The sequence below is a fragment of the Saccostrea cucullata genome, unplaced genomic scaffold (assembly GCF_032062105.1).
Source record: "Saccostrea cucullata isolate Sc308-1 unplaced genomic scaffold, CSIRO_AGI_Scuc_v1 ctg1126, whole genome shotgun sequence".
NCBI classification, from domain to species: Eukaryota; Metazoa; Mollusca; class Bivalvia; order Ostreida; family Ostreidae; genus Saccostrea; species Saccostrea cuccullata.
Window position 1 is genome coordinate 183,121 of NW_026923405.1, and position 18,499 is coordinate 201,619.

General features: G+C 33.8%; 1 protein-coding gene across 1 annotated transcript; it reads left to right on the top strand.

The window, feature by feature from the left end:
- Positions 1–3,194: 3,194 nt before the first annotated feature.
- Positions 3,195–16,886, top strand: LOC134263916 (magnetosome-associated protein MamJ-like). The gene is made up of 3 exons (XM_062746270.1): positions 3,195–3,290; positions 15,017–15,089; positions 16,216–16,886. Exons 2-3 carry the CDS (start codon positions 15,018–15,020, stop codon positions 16,783–16,785), a joined length of 642 nt encoding a protein of 213 aa, XP_062602254.1. The 5' UTR covers positions 3,195–3,290; position 15,017; the 3' UTR covers positions 16,786–16,886.
- The last annotated feature ends 1,613 nt before the right edge of the window (positions 16,887–18,499 follow it).

Sequence of the window (18,499 nt, forward strand, 5' to 3'; positions counted from 1 at the left end):
TAGCGTGTAAACTTACACGGATTTTTGATAATCAGTGTTATCGTAGTTCTCTACACATACGAGGTAAAGAAGGAGAGGGAACCAGACTAGCCTGTTTGTTTACATTCAGCTGCGGTACCAGATTAATTCTGATTCTGACAAAATTGGACCGTAGGATTGAAAAACTCACTGTTAGTGTCTTATCATTTATATTGATAGTTTTAAAATATTTTTTTTCACCAGAATATAAACGTGATTCATGTAAGAAATTCATTCTACTCTGTAAATAAGCCCGGCTCTCTGTACTTCTGAGTACACTCTGTACTTTGATTTAAAAATTAGTCTCTGTATCGTCTTTAGATGACATCTTGCACTCAATTTTAACAACAGATCGAGATGTTTGTCCGTATGTTTTGTCTATAAGGAGACAGGATCCAAGTAGAACTCTTCTTAGTTTAGGCGTGTAGGAAGCAATTTCAAATTGGGGGGGGGGGGCACAGTCACATTTCTTCAGCTGGGGTCACTACCAACTTCCGAAATTTCTTCGACAAGCAAAAAAAGTCATCAGACGTCTATATTGAAGGGACACAAGCATATACTACCTATGTTTTCTATAGTATTCTATATATCGGCAAAATTATTGGGGGAGGGGGCAAGGTTTAAGATTAATTGCTCTCTGATGCACCAAAACGTCATCAGTTCCGTTTATTATGCTACACTATTTCAGTGGAGATGACTCGGAAACTGCTTAAAACTTGAAGTGCATTCAAATTGACGACCCGATAAATGACGTCTTTAAACTATAACCACTTTTCAACCTGATTTTTATTTGATGTTTATATATGTATTCTATAAGTATTCTGACTGTTCTCGGGTGAAACCTTTTTGATTGCTTTTTTCCCTTTATTTATATTAACTATTTTTTGTGGATTTTGTTTCTCGCCATAGGAAAATACTAAGCGGAATAAAGTCCTTAATATATCGGATAATTTATTTTATTTAAGAAAAATAATTTTGAATGAAAAATGACATCATCTAAACAATTTCTGGAAATTTCAGCTTAGTACAGGTGCACTTTCTTTTTTCACAACAAAAACAACACCACCCCAACCTCACCACCCCTAAAACACTCTACAAATTATTCAATTTTTTATTCTAATCCTACTTTTGTGGATTATTTTCCATCAGTGTAAATTTGTTACCTCTTATAAATAATTTCAACGTCATGAATTTAACGTCAACGTCATGACGTCATAGTATTTCATTCCAAAAAAACAATGCTTATTTTAAACATCTGTAAAAAGAAAACTATAAATGATATTGTTAAAACTGTTTTACAACGTTCACATACTAGACTATCATTTGACAAAAATTCATAAAGTTTGAATACGGTGCGGATTTTGATGCTTCGTGGCTCTTGTTCTTTGAAGATCATAAACATTGATTTATCTCATGAATCCAGTGAACAAAATTTAAATCATGAACAGGGAAAATATAAGACCACAAAGACACAGCAGCTCATGAGTTGTTGGATCAGGTGCCTATAGGAGTAAGCATCCCCTGCGGATTGGTCCTTCCGCTCAATGTACGAGCATTTTTTAACATTTACATCCGCTGAATATTTTCTCCTTTATTTCTTTAAAAAAAACCCATTGCGTTAATCACTGCATGAACTACAGTTGGCATGTCGCCTGTACAGATTTCTTGATCAGTGGCTGTTCCATCAATGAAACGTATAAAGATGTTCCCATCATTAATACAATAATTAATCTTTTTAATCCTACTTAAATGATTATTTAAACAGATATAAATATAAACAATAAAATGTCTTTCTTTGTTTGTTATTACTGGAATTAAGGATCGCAGGTATTGCAGAAAAATTTTTATTTTTTCTGCAACAGCTGCTTCCGTTAATTCCAGTAATAACAAACAAAGAAAGCATTTTATTGTTTAATTGAACACGTATACGATGTTCTTCTTGGTTAGAGTTAGTGAAATCTCGGGCGCTCCGCGCCCTTGATGTCCACGCCCCATGAAAACGATATAACCAATATAATATATTATATACTACACTGGGCATCTATGATGTAACCTATAATATATAATACTACATTGCCCGTATTTGACCTTACTGTAACAAAAAGTGGGGCGGCCCTCAATGAACATTTTAAATAGTAATTAAAAAGTTATGTTTGAAAAAAGGGGAAGCCCGTTATGCATAAATTATCCCATGTTTCCCACTATCGTTGATGTCCCTGGCATACTATACTAACTAGACAGTGATTCCTTACATTTCTATTTCATCTTGAAATAAAATTGAAGATTTAGACTTTTAAAATGTAGATTTAATTTACACGATGACTGTCTTGCTAATTCAACAGTCCACGCCCACTGACGTCAAACACAAAGGCAGCTGCATGAGAATTACATGCACATTCGGCCTCCATAGCGTCAGACACAGAGACATGCGCATGAGATTTGCATGCATATTACATGTATTAGGCCTCTTTAACTCCTGACCAATCGACCTGGCTTATTTACATTCCGGTAGAATTATCGAGAAATCAACTCCGCTAACTTTCAAATGCCCCCCCCCCCCCACTGTTTACTAAACAATCATAACTTCAAATTTTTAAAGGAAAATGAAACTTACCAGAAAAAGAATCTAAATCAGTGCAGAATATCACAGAGAAAAAAATTAGAAATGGAAATATTTATACATATATTGTTCAAACTGATTTATGCATATATATATATGTATGTTTAACCTATGAACTGTATGGTTCTTGGTAATAAACGATATTACAATACTCTTTCCTTTATTTTCACTTTGTTTATTTGAATTATTTGTTCCCGGGTCCTTTTCCTTTCCTTTCGAAGTTTACATGGATATTGAGTTCATGATATCTTTTAAAAGCAAAAAGGGTTTAAAATAAGTTGAGTTTATTTTAATTCTGAGCTCCATGAATATAAAGGTGTGTCTCTGAAAAACTTTGTCTCCAACATATCCAACTCCTCATTATATTTCAAACAATTTAAAATTGCTCTTTATAAAGTTTGCAATACATAATACAGTAATTATTACAAACAATTTACTCTCTCTCTCTCTCTCTCTCTCTCTCTCTCTCTCCACGGTTTTCATGCTCTGTCGACCAGAATGATCACGTGACCTTGATGAGAATTCATCAGACTGATATTTGATTTACATCGAATAGCAGTTATTTCGCATTGCTCTTGCAAAGCCTTCCAAACGATATATCAAAGCGTTCATTCATCACCAAAGATACAGAAGAAGACTACTGCAGACTGAGGTAAGGTTATATTTGTTTGTTGTTGTTGTTTTTTTTTTTACTTTATACGTTTTTGTTGAAAACCTGAACATCGGTGAGTACTCGTTCCTGCCGCCATTTCTGGTCACTAGATTGGTATATGAAATATCTGTTTACATTGTATCTATACAATGGAAGTTAAAATACATAAGTTTGTTATTTATACATTTTAAATAAAGGTGCAGTTATAGCGGGAAATGTCTTCATGCTTAATTTTGACTGCGCATGCCCATGGCGCCTGGGGGAGATGAACTTATGAAGATAATCGTGGAAAGCGATGGGGGCAAGAAAAAAACTTTCTTGATAAATAGTGAAAAACCACAATAATTATACAAAATATTAATAAATAAAGGAGGCCCATGGTACCACAACGCTTATCTGAGTACTCCCCCGCCCCCTTTGTGGCCCTAATATTCTTACCCCTTGGGGCCATGATTTTATTAATTTAGAATCTAAAATACCCCAGGATTCTTCCCCATAAGTTACATCTTTTCTGTCCCAGTGGTTCTAAAGAAGAAGAATTTTATGCCCAGCCATGAAATGACCAGGGCATACTGTGAGAGTTTGTCATGTCCATCTTCTCTGTTGTCTGTCCATCTGCTGTGCGTTGAGTTTAGCTAATTTCAAAGCTCAGATTCGAAGAAACTATTCAAGATATTTTTATTACACTTCTTATGCTATTAGATACTTATGAGAACTAATCAACTGAATCAATATTTTTACCATGACCTTACTTTTCTTAAATTAGTGTTTATAGTTCCGTTTTTCAAGAAACAATTCAAGGTAGTGTAATTTAACTTTAAATTCTGGTACATACTGACATAAATTTGCAATTGTATGAACATTTTTTTTACCTTTCCTTTGACTTTGACTGCACTATTCTCAAATTAGAGTTAATTAAGTTCAGTTTTAAAGAAGCCATTCAGGTTAATGCTTTTTCCTTAACCCTTAACTTTTCTTCTTATTTTTTTTTTTTAAATCTTGATCAGTTTTTAAATAAAACATTAATGGAATTTTTTTTCCAAAAAAAAAGACATCATCAATATGGTATTAATATTTTTTGACCTTGCACTTTCCTGTGACATTGACCTCACCTCTTTTTAATATTCATTTTGCTTACTTTTAAAGAAACAATTGAAACACGTACAACACACTGGGGGAGATAACTCTTGTGATTTCAATTGAATGTTTGACGTGACGTCAAATTTAACATCGAAAATAAAGCGTCAAAATGACGAGTAAAACGATCCCGATGTATCAATCATTTTAAAAAAAATGCGATATGGGGCTTGGCTGTGATTATGCATACCATACTCATTTAATTAATAAGTATTTTTTTTTAATTAACCCGATTAAACTCCGTAAAAAGCAAGACATAAAATACCATCCCTTAATGTTTATTTCATTTCATTTCATATACAATTGAATAAATTGTATTCTTGATCAAAACGCAGCATTTTTTTTTTTATTCTGAAAATTTTATTTTACCTTGCCGAAATTCTCATTATGTACAATTGGCTAGAGCCATATAACATTCCAATTAATGGTCTTCATTACAATTTGTGCATTTTTGATATAAATATCGTTTTTCTTCTTTAATTAAATAAAACAACAATAAACAAACAAAAAACTTTTTACAATGTAAAATCGATGTTGTTCCCTTACTGATCAAAGAGGAACAACTCTGAAAGACAAAGTGTAGGAGATGTTTGTTTTCCTCCCTTTATTCAAGGTTTTCCACAGAATAAGATACATTTACAGCAAGACCTGATAAATCCGAGAATTGAATAATATAGACCTCATATAGTTACACAATGTAAGTATAGAATTGAAAAGAATTGTTCACTAGTACTGAAATTATCTGCATTTATGAATAATATTTATTTACAAATCGTTTGACTTTTTGTCACTGTCAACAAAGTCGGTTCGCATTTCCTCTAATCAAAACAAAACGTAGATTATAAGATTTTTAAAAACATCAATGTGCGATTTGATATAAATTGATATAGATGAAGAGTTTAATGTTTGATATTTTGAAGTTAATGTGGACGAATACGGAATTTTCATTTTAACTTTAGAAGCAACGACATTGAAAGAATGCGTACAATATCATGAGGGGTGTACATCTATGCAAATGTCGATGTATCCCCACGGCCACATACTGTCTCGTTTGAAATAATGACATGAAAGAAACTACAATTATTCCATTTATATCACAGGAGAGTTGAACATACACCATTTCTTTTATATATATAAAATTAAAGAAATAAAATTAAAAATCAACATATTCAAGTTCAACACTTGAATTCGTATCCAGGTTTCATGTGATATGGAATGCATAACACATACATATATGGACCAGACACAAAAACCCTTTAGTAATTTTTTCCTGATACATATAAAAACAGTAGTCAATATTTATTCTGCATTCATGAATTTAAAAACTAATGCATACCTCCGGGATTCAAATGACAAAATACTAGTATATTTGCACTGTAAACTACGTTTCGTCAAACGCTAATGGTCTGCGATGCAAAAAAGGAAGGGGTGGGGGTAGTAGGAGTATTAAAAATTGCCTAAAAATCTACATTTAAATACGCTTTACATATAAGAACTTTTAAATTTGTAAGTTAATATATTTTTGAAACAAAAGCAATATTCCAATTTGATTTTTTTTAATTTGTATTTGTAGATTCATAGCAAAGTGATCGACCCCCATCTGAAAGACGCACGGGAACGTGATTTATTGAGAAAGGGGGAGGGGGTAATTTTCCGTTATGAAATCAAAACTGGTCATACAAAAATTATGCAAAAAATTATGAAGACTATTTTTACTACCAGCTACCTAAAAAAAGTTTTTTACCAAAATTAAACGACAGGTTTTTTCACAAAAAAATTTTGAATTTGAAAAATACACAATTTTCAAGGCTTAGATAATTCATAGTTTTTCAGTTTAAGCTAGGTCTTCAAAAATTGTTTTGATGATATGTATATCAAAAAGATGACTATGTTTTTGTGTTAAATGGTTAAAGGAATAAGTCAATGAAATTTGACATTTATATCTAACCTGGCTTTTTTGAAAATCAAGGTTTAAGTAGTTCATTGATTAAAAATTTTCTCTCCTTGTAAACAACTTAAGGGGGGTAACTTTTGGAAGTTCTACTGTATACAGGGAAATTTTCGACCCCATTTTATTCTCGCCCTACTTATAGAAGAGCAGTTTAGGCCAGCATTTTTTTATTTTTAGGTTTACAAACCCGCCGCTCAAGTTTTTGAATTTTCAGAAAAAAAAAATAAAATTGAGAAAAACAGAATTTTTTCTTTCTGATGTCAAATTTGAGTCGGGATCGAGATTTCAAATTTACGAACTCGTACTTCCGGTTTAAAAGAACATGGCGGGTAAATGAATTGCAAAGTCCATAGCAGCACCAAAGCTTGGTTTCATGTAAATATTTATCGATAGGAATGCCATTCAAAATGTTTCACCCTATTAGAGGACAAATAAAATGCTGACGACTTTGTTGCACAATGACTTGGTGAGATAATTATGCATCCATATTCAAAAGTATCTGTCTGTCTGTAAATTATTTTCCTCCCATAGGTTTAAACTGCCCATTGTAGGTATAGTCAGAGACATTGTTTATGTTTCTGTTAATAGCTTACAGTCTAAGGATCATTCTTCAGAAAAGGGTCGCTTATGCATCAGATGTAATGAATAAAACTATGGGAGAAATTAAGTCCATTTGAGAAAGAAATAAACAATAGCCTAAAGAAATAAAATATTTCAGTTATTAAAAAACAAGCATATACAAATATATACAGGCGTGTAGTATTATTTGTGACAGCCAGAAAAATTATTTTACACTTAATTGAAAATTTTTAACCCTACTCCCAAATACTCCCTGTCTGTTTTATGAAAGGAATTATTATTTTAGGTTTCAAGTATGTTTGAAAACAATTTATACACATTCACCTAATACATATTAAAAATAAAAATAAAGATATATTGAAAGAGTTTTTTAAAAATGATTTTTTTTTTAAAATCTGTATTTTGACCAACATCACAAGATTTATATCACTGGCCCCAAATGGCAGATGATGAAATAAACAATTAATGGTTCTATTTATCCCTTTGTGTTTAGTGGCAAGGAGCATGTTAGGAGAGCATCAAAAAAGAGGCAGAAATTATAATTACAAAAGTCGATAATTTATCCGAAAATCTTTTTTTTTATTTCCTCCTCCTACGGGACTTTTTCATTCTGATGTTCGTAAACCTAAAAATAAAAAAAATGCTGGCCTTATAATTTAAAAAAAAAAACAGTATAACAAACATATCATATACTGATACATATATATTGATGAGAGTCACTGACAATAACAATTTTAGCTCACCTGAGCCGAAGGTTCAGGTGAGTTAAAATAATTTCTGATCAAAATTTGTCCATTGTCTGTTGTTGTTGCCGTTGTTGTCGTTAACTTTTCAAATTCTCGACTTCTTAAATCTCAAGAACCAGCGGGCCAATACATTGTATTTCCATTAGTGAACTCTTCAGAATTAGAGGCGCGTTTGGTTGTCTGACTGGGACAGCATGGCATTGCGGATAATAAAAAACATGCCAGTATCAATCCAATTTTAAATGTTAAGTGCATTTGTCATTCTAACTAAAGAATAGAAGAACTCAAAGACACATGAAAAAGAGCGAAAACCCTAACTTTATCGTCCATTATTAAAAATACGACATTTCCGAGGTATGTGTATTGGCTTTAAATGTACCATTACGATAAATAGATATATAAGACCACCAAAAGATGTAAATTAATATCCTTGTCATCTCTACACCTGACTTAAATAAGGTCCACAACAATAAAATATTTCTGACATATGCATTTTGTTAGGATTTGTTCATCGACATTCAACGTGTTGTTTACATGTTTATGTTACGTTTGTCCCAGAAATCCCGCGAGATTTGTACATTCTCCGACTTTTTCACAAAAGAGAGCACTAAGAACTATAACTCCTCCATAGTGGAAAAAGAATGCACAAAGTATCCTTAGGTAAAGGGGATTCAAGTTTCTTCAAATGAAGGGCCACACCCTTATTCAAGCAATTACCAAGTTTGATATATAATTACCATGAAAACAGAGACATTCTGGCAATACTGCCAGAAAGTTTTTTTCTGGCAGTATTGCCAGAATGTCACCAGAAGTTGTTGCCGGTAGCGGTGACATTTCACTAACCCAAAAAACTTGTTTCTGGTGACAAAAATGTGTTGCTGCAATGTTGCAGCAATATTGCGGCATTATTGCTGCAATAATTTTACTTTGGTAAGGGAGGAGAGATAATTCAGAAATGATGAAAATATGATGTTTTAAAAATCTTCTTCTCAAGAACCACTGTGCCAGGAAAGATGAAACTTAAAGGGAAGCATCCTCAGGTAGTGCAGATTCAAGTTTGTTCAAATAATGACCCCTGGGGTATGGCGGGACTTCAATGGCCAATCAAAGTTTTACATAGAAATATATAGGGAAATTCTTTAAAATTCTTCTTCTCAAGAATAGCAAAGGCATGAATGATCATATTTTTATGGAAGCTCCTCAGGTAGTGGAGATTCATTTAGTTTGTTCAAATCATGACCTCTGGGGGTAGGGTGGGGCAACAACATGGAATCCAAGTTTTACATACAAATATGTAGAAAAAATCTTTTAAATTCTTTTCAAGAATAGCAAAGCCATGGTTAGTCCTGTTCATATGGAAGCATCCTCAGGTAGTGTAGATTCAATTTTGTGAAAGTCATGACCCCTGGGGGTAGGGCGGGGCCACATTGTAAGTTCAAATGTAAAGGGCAATAAAACCACAGGTAGTCAAAGAATATTATGCAATCATCCTTAGTTAATGTAGATTCAAGTTCAAATCATACCCTCTCCCTTTTAAGGATTGGTTGGGACCACTTATAATTGGGTTTAAACTTTCAATAATAAAGTGATTTCTGCTTTTTTCTTAGCCACATTGCACAGGTGAGTGGTGTTGCCCATGGGCCTCTTGTCTGATCTTGACCTTTTTAGCTCAAGTGAGCTTTTCTGATCACATTTTGTCCGGCGTCCGTCTGTCTGTCTGTCCGTCTCTCTGTAAACTTTTCACATTTTTGACTTCTTCTCAAGAACCACTGGGCCAATTTCAACCAAACTTGCCACAAAGCATCCTTGGGTGAAGGGGATTAAAGTTTCTTCAAATGAAGGGCGGAGCCCTCATTCAAGGGGAGATAATTGGGAATTAATGAAAATTTGGTGGTATGTTTTAAAAATCTTCTTCTCAAGAACCACTGTGCCAGGAAAGATGAAACTGATGGGGAAACATCTTCAGGTAGTGTAGATTCAAAATTGTTCAAATCATTACCCCCGGGGGTAGGGCGGGGCCACAATGGCCGACCAAAGTTTTACATAGAAATGTATAGCAAAACTCTTTAAAAATCTTTTTCTCAAGAATAACAAAGCCATAATTGATCATATTTGTATGGAAGCATCCTCAGGTAGTGTCGATTCAAGTTTGTCAAATCATGACCCCAGGGGGTAAGGCGGGCCACAATGGCCGACCAAAGTTTTACATAGAAATATATAGGAAAACTCTTTAAAAATCTTCTTCTCAAGAACAACAAAGCCATAATTGATCCTATTTATATGGAAGCATCCTCAGGTAGTGTCGATTCAAGTTTATTCAAATCATGACCCCCGGGGGTAGGACGGGGCCACAATGGCCAACCAAAGTTTTACATAGAAATATATAGGAAAATTCTTTAAAAATCATCTTCTCAAGAATAGCAAAACCATAACTGGTCAAAGGTTTACTTTAGGATTTAAACTTTTCAATAATAAACTAATTTCTACTTTTTTTCCTAGCCACAGTGCTTAGGTGAGCGATGTGGCCCATGGGCCTCTTGTTTTTACCTGATATTGATAATATTATAATTTCTTCTTCAAAACCATAACTGGTCAAAGGTTTACTTTAGGATTTAAACTTTTCAATAATAAACTAATTTCTACTTTTTTTCCTAGCCACAGTGCTTAGGTGAGTGATGTGGCCCATGGGCCTCTTGTTTTTACCTGATATTGATAATATTATAATTTCTTCTTATGCAGTGTTCACATGGAGACTTCAATTGTAGTTAAATTCGCCTTTACTGCAGTAAAATATCTTTTACAACTTTTTTGAAAGTACTCAAATTTTTGTATAGCTGCAGAACTAATTAATAATCAATTTTCAGACCTCTGATTCTGTTTGTTTTTTCTGACATTGGGTGTCAAAAACCAAGGCGCACATGGCCGCAAAACATAGAAAAAACTTGGAATGGCCTTATCATAAATTATGCATCCCATAAGAGTAACCAGGTAATTGATGATGCTTGTATAATTTGTGCATTGAGATTTACTTGTTTGATCCTATAATTGTTGATCCATTAAAAAGTCCCCCAAAATACCAACGGTTGTCAGTGCTATCCTCCAGGTGTTAAAAGCTATATGGCAGTAATAACATTGAAATACTCTCAATACATACATGTAATACCGCATAGCGGGTTTTTTTAGCGGGTGTAAAATTTGGCGTTTTGACTGTTCAAAGGTATGCAATTAATTTTGGCGGAATTTTTTTTGGCGGACCTAGATTTTTCTAAACTTTCATACAGTACCTGATTTTTACCTCCTTTAATAAGAGAGTGCGCCTGGAATATTACCTCCTTTTGTAAGAGAGTGCGCTATCTATTTTTTACCTTAGACATGCAATAAAACACAATGTAAGAAACTATATTTATTTAATATCAAACAAGTTCAAATCTCAAACAAGCCTGGCATCATTAGTAGTGGTTTAATGTGGCATCAATTTTCAGTAAGTGTAGCCAGGGGTAGCTCATCTTCAAGATGGGTTTTCAGTGCGTTTGTAATCCCCGCCTCACTAAAGCCACTGCGAATGATTTCAGGTTTATTCTTGATATGTTGAAACATTTGTACAAGCCACTTGGCAGATAGAGGCTTAAGTTTAGTAAGTGACAAATCGACGGGATTAACAACTGTTTCACTGTCCTCAACTTCGTTTAGCTGTGACACAATTTCCTCGGAGTACCAATTCTCGAAAGACATCCGTAGATGATTCTTCACCGCTTTTTGAACGCTTACATCAAGTGGCTGTAAACGATCTGTGCAGCAAGCTGGGACGAATACTACTTTCACATTGTGTTCCGCGAGGTATTCAAGAAACTTTTCACCCATCTGTGCGCGAAAGACATCAAAAATACACAAACTTTTCTGTCCGGATGGTAGACCTTCACTTTTTTTAATTTTTCTAATGTACGGTAATACGATATTTTTTACATAATCCATTTGAGTATCGGCATTGGCCCAATGATTTTCTGAATGCGTGATGTGCCATTCAGATGGGAACTTGAAATTTGGGTGGCACTTTTCTGTTTTACCAGCGTAAATAATCTGTGGTGGAAGGAAATCCCCTGAAATTATATACACTTCTAATTAGATTCGATCAGTAGATACTAATCAATAGGTAATTAATTTAAATAGACGTAAAAAAAACATACCTGATAGTGTCCCGGCAAAAACAGCGGTAATCTGTCGTTTGTCCCCCAAGCCTGAAATTTCAATGCGCTTGGATCCCTCCATAGCCATTGTCCAATTAGAGACTGGTACAATGTTTAAACCAGCATGGTCCCAGTTTATAATAAGGTTCGAGGGGATATCATACTCGGTAACTGTTTTTTCAATCCGTGCCAGAAACTCTGTTTTAAGACCTTCAAAGTTCTCTACTTTTTCATTCTTGCATGCGGTGGAACCTCGCCGTTTCACAAAATTCATGCGATTTAGAAAACTTTGCCCAGTTTTTAGTTAACTCGATTGACCCTCCATTCTCTGCGAGCATTGTTTTATCTGTGCCATTAATGATTCCTTTCGCCGCTGCTAATACTATTTGTGAGTTTATTACAGCTCCGTTTTCCCGTAAAACATGAATGTATTTTTTAACCTTAGAATCTATATCACTGCCGACAAGGAATGGCCTACCACGTTTCTTTGGATGTATTTCTGTAACATCACTATCCAAGTCCAGTTTGCGTTTTCTAGATCTCTTAGAATCCTCATATTTCTGCCTCATACCGCGCACGGTGCTTTCGTTTAGTGTTGGGAAGTCATTTTTGAATTTCCGAACTGTAGCTGCAGGGCCGTTTTCGAGAGCATACTTTCCTATGTCGGCACGATGTTTTGGAGAATAGGAAATATATTTTCCTCTTTTTTTCGGAGTTGATTTCGGCGAATCGCTACTTTGTACCAAATGTTCTCGAACATTTTCGTTAGCCTCATTTAATGCACTTGGTCCAAGCAGATCTGCGATTGCTGATTTTTCCTTTGGAACAGGAGACTTTAACTTAAAAAAATTCAAAATGCTCATCCTTCTATCACACACGTAGTACTGTGTGTCAGATACGTAGTATTGTGTGGTGAATACATATCACTCAGACTGAATACCTATTTACTAGAGAGTTCAGATAAATACGCAGGAAGGATAACTCCCCTATAAGTTTTATGGCAGACTGATCGGAGTTATCTTTCTTGCGTTCAGTACTATACAGATGGGTACAAATTTAGCGATTAAAATTTTGGCGGGCTACTATCAAAACGCTAAAATAAGCCAAAATTAGCACCCCGCTAAAAAAACCCGCTATACGGTACAATGTTGAAAATTTAGGCCAGGTGTTTTTTACTTCTGTGAAATTTTACGTGTTAATTTAAATTTTACAAATTTATAAAACTCGTAAAAATTAGCAGGGCGTAAAAAATACCTGTTATATGGTATTTGTGTTCTTTCACTAAAATTGTGGAGTCAAGGGTAAAACTTAGTGTATATAAGTTTGATGTAGCAATATATATATGTATGTGGTATTATACAGGCTTATTATGAATTGAAGTACCAAGGCAGATTTTCCTTCATTATAAATGTAACTCATTATAGCCTTTAAGTTGAAAAAAAAAATTTTAAAGCAGTATGGAATAAGAAGTTGTAAAAATATCAGTTCATTGTAATTAACGTATACGTAGAATTTTTAACGACGATATAATTTAAAGCTCATCTCGACGAGGTCGAGATGAGCTTATGCTATACCCCTGGCATTGGCGTCAACGTTCAGGCGTCCCAGGTTAAAGTTTTTGGAGCAGGTCCATTCCCAAGGAACTATAAGCCCTATACCTGGACCAAACTTGCATGGATGATCCAGTACGTGCATCTAGGGATGGACACTACCAGACTTGCTTCGGATGCTGGATCTGATCTACATTTTCCATATGAGTGACCAGGTTAGAGTTTTTGAAGCAGGTCCATTCCCAAGGAACTATAAGCCATACCCGGACCAAACTTGCATGGATGATGCATCTAGGAATGGACAATACCTGAGACTTGCTTCAGATGCTGGATCTGACCTACATTTTACAGATGAGTGACCAGGTTAAGTTTTTGGAGCAGGTCCATTCCCACGGAATTTAAGCCATACCCGGACCAAACTTGCATGGATGATGCATCTAGGAATGGACAATACCTGAGACTTGCTTCAGATGCTGGATCTGACCTACATTTTACAGATGAGTGACTTGGTTAAAGTTTTTGGAGCAGGTCCATTCCCAAGGAACTATAATTAAGCCCTACCCAGACCAAACTTGCATGGATGATGCATCTAGGGATGGACACTACCAGACTTGCTTCGGATGCTAGATCTGACCTATATTTTCCCAAACAAGAGACCAGGTTAAAGTTTTTTGAACAGATCAATCCCAATGAACTTGTAGTTCTAGATATCTGTAGTATTCACAAAGTTATGAATATTTGTTTACACTATACATCTTTTTCACACTAGAGGCTTAGAAATGCAGAAACCCTTACGTGTATCAAAAATGATTTCTCTCTATATTCTTCCGATTTCAGTTTTTCTTGTTAAAAGTGTATAATACCAGTATTTTCATAGCTGGCAGTCTATAGTTTCTACTATTGTAATATCTTCATAATTCTTACAACGCTTGCTTGTATTATCGTTTCGGTTTTAGAAGGCCGATCACATTCATGTCAATGTTTTAAAGTAAACAAAATGAAAACATGCCTCAGATTGCATGTCCATTTACAAAACATCTTCAGCGGCAGGGGGCCTAGGTGGTCCCTAGACCCTGCCTTACTATTTGTCATTTCAGAATGTTGGCAGCTCTGGAAATGTGTATATGCCATGTAGGGGTTAAACAGAACTTGCAAGAATATTGTTGTTGAGATAAATACCAACTATTAAGAAAATATGATGTAAGATTTGCATTACTTACACTGATAACATTCATTGAGGTGTCTCAGCTTCGTACCTATGTTTTTTGGCATTATTAGGGAGGGTGCCTGTAAAGGTAAACTTGAATATCGCTAAAAATTGATTGCACTTTAATTGTAATAACTTCTTTAGTGATTTTTTTTTATCACTTAAATTATTACAGCTCACTAAAAATATTACCCTTGTAATTCTGTAAAATACCAATTTTTAAGGACAAATCGCTAATTTTGTGTCTCACTAAAATTTCCACTTATACAGAAGTTATTATATGAAAGGTAATTATGGTTAATTGTTTTACTGTATATTATAATTCAAGGAAGTTAACTTTGATTTGTAATAAAGTTTTTTTTATTATTATAGAATGGAGCCTAGACGATCTACACGAGTTCGACAGCGCCCCCATTGGTTCGCCGACTACGTCGTGGACTTTCCTGTAAGTGATAAAAGATTCACTTGTAACAAATTTTATAAGAAAGGAAGGAGAAAGAGAGAGTGCTGGGATAAGACTGCTCTTTGATGTACATCTCCCTCTCTGAATAAATATAAATTACTTTATTGTTATTTTGTTATAATTCCACTCTCTTTTGAGTGTACTTTACATGTAATTGCGAATTTTGGACCACTTAAGTGGTCTCATGCTTGACGACAGGACCCTATTTTTATTCTACTGAAAGAAGTTGTCTCCCTTTACATAATGTCATTACAAGTTCATTTGAATAAAAGAATTACAAAAGAATTTGTGTAATGTATGAGGGTTTTTATAAAAACTTGTAGACACATTAATTAAGGGAAAATTAATTGTGTACTTTGAAGAATGATGTACATGTATGTCCAATTAGGCCATAATAAAAAAATTCCTAGATTCTCATCCAAATTTTTTTTAAAATCAAGGTGGGCAGGCGGCTTTTATTTTATATTTTTCCATTTTAGCATATTTTTTATTGACCTGGTCACTCGGTGTAGATTTATCTATAATACCCGAATAAAAGTCATAGTAGAGGTCCATTTATCTCTTACTTCACATCATCACCAATCTTTCACAACCGATGACCCTTGTTTAATATATATTACAGCAATAACTGTCTTTTTAGCTGTCAAAATAAATTGGGGTGGGCGGGGATGAGAATCTAGGAATATTTTTATTGTGCAGGTCCTAAAATATAGGGAGAATTACTTGACTAACTATGTTACAGAAAACAAGACAACCTGATTGCACCATTTTCACACTTCTAAATATCTCTCAGATCTAGATTTTATGTCTTTTTTAAAAAATTAAATACGTATTGTATTGCATGACTTTAGAAAGACATGATTTATTTTAAAAATGTCTTATGTGGCGCATTGGATATTTGTGAGATCTAGACTGTCTCTACACCCTAGATGCAACATTTAGGCAATTTTGGTCTAATAAGGCTTGCAGTTACTTTGGAATGGACTAATCTAAAAACTTCAAACTGCCTGGTAGTCATATAATCATCCAGAAAATGTCATTAAAATCTCAAAAATATTTATCATATTTCTATTGTAGGTTTTGATGTGATCTTTTTTTTTTCTTTTAGGTGCGAAAGTCCAGGGTGAAGCCGATGTTGAAGGCTGATGATGTTCCTCAGCAGCCTGAGAAGGTGGCAGTGCTGCCTCTTCCTGAGCCTCTACAGGAGCTGCCTGTGGAGAGGCTAAGGCAGGCTGAAGAGGTGACCGAGTCATCTCCTCAACCTGTGATGGCCAATCCAGAGGTAGAGCTTGTTCAGCTTGAGGAAGAGTGTCTGCCATCCCCTGAGCCTGTCATAGCCCTTCCTTGGCCAGAATTTGACCAGACTGTGGAGATGGCGCTGCCATCGCCTCAGCCTGCTCAGGTTCTAGTTGAGGAGGAGGCTGGACAGACTGAGGAGGTGGAACTGCCGTCTCCTCAGGTTGTTGTGGGTCATCCTCGGCTTTCTAGCATTGGGTCACCAGTGGCAGAGATCCCTCCTGAGCAGCCATCACCTGTGAGGCAGCCATCACCTATGAGGGACCCTCTGAGGCGAGGCTTTGCAGCGTTAGGAGAAGGGGTGGTGTGGCATTTGTTTAGGAATGTGGAGGCCACTTTAGTAGGTGGTATTATTTTCCCTATTTTCTCTTCTCTAATTTAAATCCCCCCTTTTCTATAAGTTTCTTGTGAATATAAAACTAAAGTTTAAATAGGATTAATTTATCTCTAAATTTCCTAAATTTTGTTACTATAAATGTAAACATTCATCCCCTTTCAGTTCAATTTCTAAAGGATACAACTTGAATAAAGCTTTATTACTTAATATATTGTAATTTGCAACTAGGAATCTCAGTACACATAATAATTAAGGAATAAGTTAATCTGAATTTTGTAAATAACATAAATATAAACACTTTTTACAATTTTCTTTTGTTAAAAACCATATTAAGTAGAGTTTAAATAAGTTAAATAAATTTGTCCTTATTTTCTCATGGATACTTCGTCTAAATATCTCAATGCAAGCACACACCGTTATTTAGACGTTGTTATTCAAGAGAGTAATTAAGAGTAAATATTAATTTAGTATATCATTAGGGCCGAGGGCTTCATTTCTCTCTAAACTTTAATTTGAATCAAATCTAAAACTTAAGTAAAAATATAAACAAATCTAAAAGTAAAAATAAAATAAAATAAACAAAAAATAAAGCTTAAAATAAAATTAACATTAAACGAGAGATTAATGAACTTATGAATTTTCCTAAATTACAATAACTTGTGATTAAGTTTAAATTTTTCTGCAACTAAAAATTCAACTGTTCGAGTTACTAGCATTAAATTAAACTTTCAATTACTTAAGCAAAAATATTTAAATGATAAGCTTGATTTTCACAAAAAACTATAGTAACTAGTGATTAGTTTGAAATTTTCCTGTAAATTAAGATATTAAATAAAATGATATAAACTTATATATTCATTTCAAGACTAAGTGTCCCCTTTTTCTTGTTTTAATTGATAAATAGGTACATTAAATTTCCATTAATTTAAATTTCTTAAATAGTAATTTAAAAATAATGTAATTAAAAATATTTAAATTTTCTTAAAAGATAAAAGTAAATATTGAAGCTTATATTCATTTAAATGTTAAATAGTTGATAAATAGGGTTTATTTCCCATTAATTTCAATATTTCAGAGGGTAAACATAAAGTTATTAATAATTAAAATTATTTAAATTTTCTTAAAAGATAAAAGTAAATATTGAAGCTTATATTCATTTCAAGACGAAGTCTCCCCTCTTTCTTGTTAAATAGTTGATAAATAGGGTTTATTTCCCATTAATTTCAATATTTCAGAGGGTAAACATAAAGTTATTAATAATTAAAATTATTTAAATTTGCTTGAAAGATAAAAGTAAATATCAAAGCTTATATTGATTTTAAGATTAAGCCCCCCCCCCCTTTCTTATTTTCATTAATAAATAGGGTTAAATTTCCATTAATTAAAATTTTTCAGATGGTAAAGTTATTAAAATTATTCAAATCTTCTTAAAAGTTAAATTAAAATTCTTTAAATATTATAAAGAGGTAAAATCTGTTCTCATTTTAAAGAAAGGTTCTTTTCTATTTTCATTACTTCCTGTGTGTGCATGATGGGTTCAGTTTTTTTGTGTGGACGTTTTGTAATTTGTGTTATTTTGTACTGTATATTCATTTTATGTATATCCCCTGTTAATCTAAGTATTTTGTTGGTTTATTAAATAGGACTTGTGATCTTGTAATTGTGAAAATTAGATTAAAATTTCATATTTCTTAAATGCATGGGGTATTCTGATTTTTCCTCTCCTTATTTCAGTTCCTTAAATTTTTAAATTTGATAT